The sequence below is a fragment of the Mirounga leonina genome, unplaced genomic scaffold (genome assembly GCF_011800145.1).
Source record: "Mirounga leonina isolate KUSES-001 unplaced genomic scaffold, KU_Mleo_1.0 Mir_199, whole genome shotgun sequence".
NCBI lineage: Eukaryota > Metazoa > Chordata > Mammalia > Carnivora > Phocidae > Mirounga > Mirounga leonina.
Window position 1 is genome coordinate 583,872 of NW_023270498.1, and position 5,353 is coordinate 589,224.

The 5,353-nt window shown below is 58.3% G+C and overlaps 1 protein-coding gene across 1 annotated transcript; it reads left to right on the forward strand.

The window, feature by feature from the left end:
• The first annotated feature begins 242 nt into the window (after positions 1 to 242).
• PPIA (peptidylprolyl isomerase A) lies at positions 243 to 2,185 on the forward strand. The gene is made up of 4 exons (XM_035026442.1): positions 243 to 495; positions 606 to 694; positions 882 to 1,054; positions 1,856 to 2,185. The coding sequence occupies exons 2-4, from the start codon at positions 686 to 688 to the stop codon at positions 1,986 to 1,988; spliced, it is 315 nt and encodes a 104-aa protein (XP_034882333.1). The 5' UTR covers positions 243 to 495; positions 606 to 685; the 3' UTR covers positions 1,989 to 2,185.
• Positions 2,186 to 5,353: the final 3,168 nt, after the last annotated feature.

Here is a 5,353-nt window from a genome sequence, read left to right on the forward strand (position 1 = left end):
TGCGCCGACGACGCCGGCCCCGCCCGCCCAACGGTCCCCCGGCGGCGCACGCGGACGCGCCCGGCCGCCTCCCGCACGTGGCGCCGCGGCCCCGGCCCCCCGGGCTCTCCCGCCGGGGAGGGCCCCGCACCCCGCGCCTTGCGCCCGCCGGGCCGTGCTGGGGCCGCGGTGGGGCTTGGAGACGCTTCCTGGGCGGCTGCTCCCGAGGGCCCGGCGGTGCCGGGGGGCGGCGGCTGCGGTCGGGGGAGGTCTGGGGCGTGTGCGCGTCTCGCGCTGCCGCCCGGCCCCGCAGCGCCGGCCTTCCGGCTGTCGGGAGCCGTCCTTCTTCGGGAGTCGCGATGGCCGCCGAAGGAGCCTTTTGCTGTCGTGGGAAAGCGAGCTCACGACCCAGGAGCCCCGGCGGACGCGGCGACCAAGCACCTAAGTAGCCCGCCTGTGCTGACTACCCTCCTTCTCTCTCGCAGCTGTTTGCAGACAAAGTTCCGAAGACAGCAGGTTAGTTTCCGCTCTCCGTTCTTAACTCGAGAGGGACCGACCTCAAATCTCGGGTGTGCGCGCGTGTGTGGAGACGCACGGACCTGGGTTTGCTGTTTTCTTTCGGACAGAGAACTTCCGCGCCCTGAGCACCGGGGAGAAAGGATTCGGTTATAAAGGTTCCTGCTTTCACAGGATCATTCCGGGATTTATGTGCCAGGTAGGAAACCCAGCGGCCCTGATGCGGGTGGCGCTCGTAATGTGAGCGCGAGCTGGAGCATTTCAGCCTGGGTGTGCATGCGGTGTTCCGACCATGTGGGTCTCCCTTAACCTCGATAGATGAAACTTGTGTTTCCCAGTTGGCCGGTTGCACTGCCAGGAGGGACAGGTTTTGCCCTTGTTCGCAGGGGGGGGACTTCACACGCCATAACGGCACTGGAGGCAAGTCCATCTACGGGGAGAAGTTTGACGATGAGAACTTCATCCTGAAGCACACGGGTCCTGGCATCCTGTCCATGGCCAACGCTGGACCCAACACGAACGGTTCCCAGTTCTTCATCTGCACTGCCAAGACCGAGTGGTAAGGGCAGAACACGGCAGAGGCGACCCAGGAGCCCTAATCCCTCGCTTCTCCCCTTTCCTGGTTTCCATCTAAAGTAGCGGGAGGACCAAGAAGGCCACAGACTTGGGTCCCGTGGTACAGAAAGCAAGATCCTGGAGTAGCATGGGCGCCTAGCTGAGTAGTTCAGTTGGGTGCTACTTTGGGGGCCCCTGGCTGGCTCAGTTCCAGGGCCGTGGAACGCCTGATCTCAGGGTCGTAAGTTCAAGCCCCGTGTTGGGTGTAGAGACGACTAACAAAAACTTGAAAAAGTAAACGCAGACGAGAGTGGTAACTTTTGATTGTCATGTGCTTGTTGGCTCTTTAGGGGTTTTTTTTAATTTATGAGAGAGCACATATGCGGGGGTGGGTGTGTGGAGCTGCTGAGGGAGCAGCAGACTGACTCCCCCCGCCGAGCAGGGAGCCTGACGCAGGACTCAATCCAGGACCCTGAGAACGTGACCTGAGCTGAAGGCAGACACTTAACCTGCTGAGCCGCCCAGGCGCCCCTAGGGGTCCGTTCTAAGTGTAGGATTTTTGACAGCAGTTGGAGAATATTGCATCACCTTTTGAGACTGATTCCTAGTCGTCCATGGTGTTGCCGTTGGTTTAGCTAGAAGGATGAGATGTTTAATGTTGAGTCAACATGAGCTGGTACTGGAGGCCAAGTACGACCCCCTTTGGATGTTCGTTGGGGTGTGGGGCCCCGGTCCCCTTCCTGCACAGTGTGAGCGGCTTCTTGGTCCTTGGCCCCAGCGGTGATGCTGGCTTTGGCGTTTGCAGGTTGGATGGCAAGCATGTGGTCTTCGGCAAGGTCAAAGAAGGCATGAACATCGTGGAGGCCATGGAGCGCTTTGGGTCCAGGAACGGCAAGACCAGCAAGAAGATCACCATTGCTGACTGTGGACAGATCTGATAAATCTGACTTGTGTTTTAACTACCAGACCATTCCTTCTGTAGCTCAGGAGAGCATCCCTCCGCCCCCACCTGCTCGAAATGCCCCAGAATCTCTGCGCTCTCGCTGCAGTTCTGCGGGCTCCACGGTTCCTTATCCCCAGGTCTAGCTGGATTGCAGAGTTCAGTTTATGATGATGAAATAAAACCTAAACCACAGTTGTCTGTCCTTGTTTTGGGAGGGCGTGTCCGTACAGCTTCGATTCGCAGCAGCAGGTTCGTTCCCCTGATCCAAGAAATAACCAGCGCAGGGTGTCCCTAAAAGTATGTGGGTGAGGGGTACATGGGCCGGGACTTGGCACAGGTGGTGACCAGGCTGGGCCAGAGCTCTGTGGAGGGGGACGGTGACTGCTGTAGGAGGCGGAGTCCTAAGGCCTGTAACCCTTCGTTTGGACCTAAGTCTGGCACTCCTAACTGGAGTGCTGGGTTTTCTCCATTCCCACATAAACTCCCCGATTTTCTTTTTTTAAGATTTTGAGAAAACAAGCAGGGGGAGAGCGAGAAGCCGGCTCCCTGAGCAGGGAGCTGGATGCCAGGGAAAGTGGTGGAGAAAGGCATGCAGGGAGCCCAGTATCGTGCCTGCCCCATGATGGGAGTCCCTGCCTCTGTTGGGAGCCTGCACTGTCCTGGTCCTGCAGTCCTGCTGTCGTGGGAACTTGATCATCCTGAGCCACGAGATCCAGTTGAGGCACGCCCCCCCCCCCCCCCCCCCCCCCCGGGAGCTGGGCTGGAAACCAAGTGTGCAAATGAGCAGCGAGCAACTTGTGCAGGCTGTAGGGTCTGGAAGTGCGAGCTAGGTACACTCTGCTCCCCGCAGCACCCCTGCCTGCCGGGGGTCTTGACCCAGGAGCCATTTCTGTCCAAGTGGGGTCCAAATGTTTGCAGTTTGGCTGCTGCACGAAGTGCTGGTGCGTCTGCCGCTGTCATTTTCTCCTGTCCTCTGCAGGGACGGGCTGTCCGGGCGCGGCTCGTGTCCGGGTGGGGATAGACCACCTTTCCTCCTACCGGCCTGCCTTGTTCCTGTAGCTAATAGGTTAGTCCTCAACCATCCACACCCGCTCAGCTGTTGTGTCCATTCAGCCGATCAATCTTGGGCAGTGATGCCAACGCGCGGTGCCAGGTGCCAGCAATGCGGGGACCTAAGTAGCTTCCTGTCTTAGCTGGTACCGTCCTGTTCGCACCTGGACTGAGATCCCGCCTGGTCCCGACTGGCTTTCCCGGAGAGCTCCGTTCCTGTGGGTCAGGAGTCTGAGCGCCCCCCAGCTGGGCCTCTCCGGGCCCGGGGGGGTGGGGGGGTGGGGGGGTTCCCGAGGCCGGCGGCGTCCAGCGGTGGAAGTCGTCACAACCTGTTACAGGACATCCCGTCACGGTTGCTATGTTCCGTTGGGTCCGGCGCACACTCAGGAGGGGACCACCCAAGGGCACGTAGAACCGGGGAGTGGGGATCGCCGGGGGCCACCTTCAGAAGTTGCCCACCATCAGTGCATCAAGCAGGCCGGAAAGGAGACCAGCAGCCCGTCTGGCTTGCCCGTCCGCGCGGCATGCTCCTGGTTCCCTCGCCACAGGCAGCCGTGGTTCTGGTCTTCCTGCCTGGCCATCTCCTGCACCTGTGTGTCTCCCCGAAAACATACTGAGCTTAGTTTTCAAAAAGAGAAGCAAGCTCAGACCTGTGCAAAGTAAGGGTAAATCGGCACTCAGTGGGGCGCCTGGGTGGCTCAGTCGTTAAGCGTCTGCCTTCGGCTCGGGTCGTGATCCCAGGACCCTGGGATCGAGCCCCACATCGGGCTCCCTGCTCCACGGGGAAGCCTGCTTCTCCCTCTCCCACTCCCCCTGCTTGTGTTCCCTCTCTCGCTATGTCTCTGTCAAATAAATAAAATCTTAAAAAAAAAAAATCGGCACTCAGTGAGGGAAGCCCCCAGGAGAAGGCCCGTCGGGCAGGGTCTGGATTACATTGTGGCCTCAGCATCCCCACGCCCGGGGGAGTTGGCCAGCCGTGCTCCCTGGAAGGCAGGGCTCACCCGACGCCTTCCGCACCTCTGAAAAAGGGGCAGAATCCATAGAATCTGCGGTATCTGGTCCATATTCAGGTTTTCCCCATTGGCCTTGGAACAGGTTTGTCACAGCGATTCCCCTACAATTGGAATGCCTTCCATAATGCCCCTCTCTGCCCAGCCGGGACCCAGCCCAGGCCTCACATCTGGTTCTTCTGTGTCTCTGGTCTCCTTAAATCCACAACGGTCCTTCCACCTTTTTTGCATACTGTAATTTCTATTAACTTAAGAACTTTATTGAGATTATAATTATACACCATAAAATTCACCCTTTTTTTTTTTAAGATTTTATTTATTTATTCATGAGAGACAGAGGCAGAGGGAGAAGCAGGCTCCCCACGGAGCAGAGAGCCCGATGCGGGACTCAATCCCAGGACCCTGGGACCATGACCTGAGCCGAAGGCAGATGCTTAACCGACTGAACCACCCAGGCGTCCCAAAATTCACCCTTCTTAATAATTGTCAGTGAACTTACTGAGTTGGGCAATCGTCACCCTAATCCATCACCCCAGGAAGACCCCATCCTTGGGCCCATGTGCTGTCATGCCCACTTCCATGGGGGTAGAGCGGGGCAATCCCAGGACCCCGGGATCATGACCTGAGCCGAAGGCAGACGCTTAACCAACTGAGCCCCCCAGGCGCTCCTCAAACTGACCATTTTTAGGAGGAAGACTTTGTGGGTGATGCTGTGTGCCCTCGATCCTGCCTCTTGTGGGGTGCATGCGACCTCAGGCCGACCCCGCAGTGAGGTGGCGCTGCCCGCCGGTCGGCCCCACTGGAAGGGACTCTGTCCTCTTCTCACCGAGCAGGTGATGCATGGGCGACACTTTGCTTCGGTGTGAAGACCCTGTTCCCAGACCTTCTGCCTGATTGCTCTGCTTTACCATCAGTTAATGACCTTGGCCTGAATCAATTACTCTGTAGCTGTAAAAATAGAGTAAATTTCGAATCTCTCCCTCTTCTGGTTACTGAGGACTCACGGATTTTTACTCAACCTGTTACAAACAATACCATTTTTGACGCTCACACCATCCCCAGTCTGACAGCACGAGCCCTCTGAGCTGACCTCTGTGTGGCTTCGACCTGGTGCCTGCAGTCACTGAGCCCTCCCTGGCCTGCTCTCACTGCTGCAGTTACAACAGGGTCTGTGGAGAGAAGAAGTAGACACATGCATCCAAAAGTCACCATCTAGGGGCGCCTGGGTGGCTCAGTCGGTGAAGCGTCTGCCTTCGGCTCAGGTCATGATCCTGGAGTCCCGGGATCGAGTCCCGCGTCG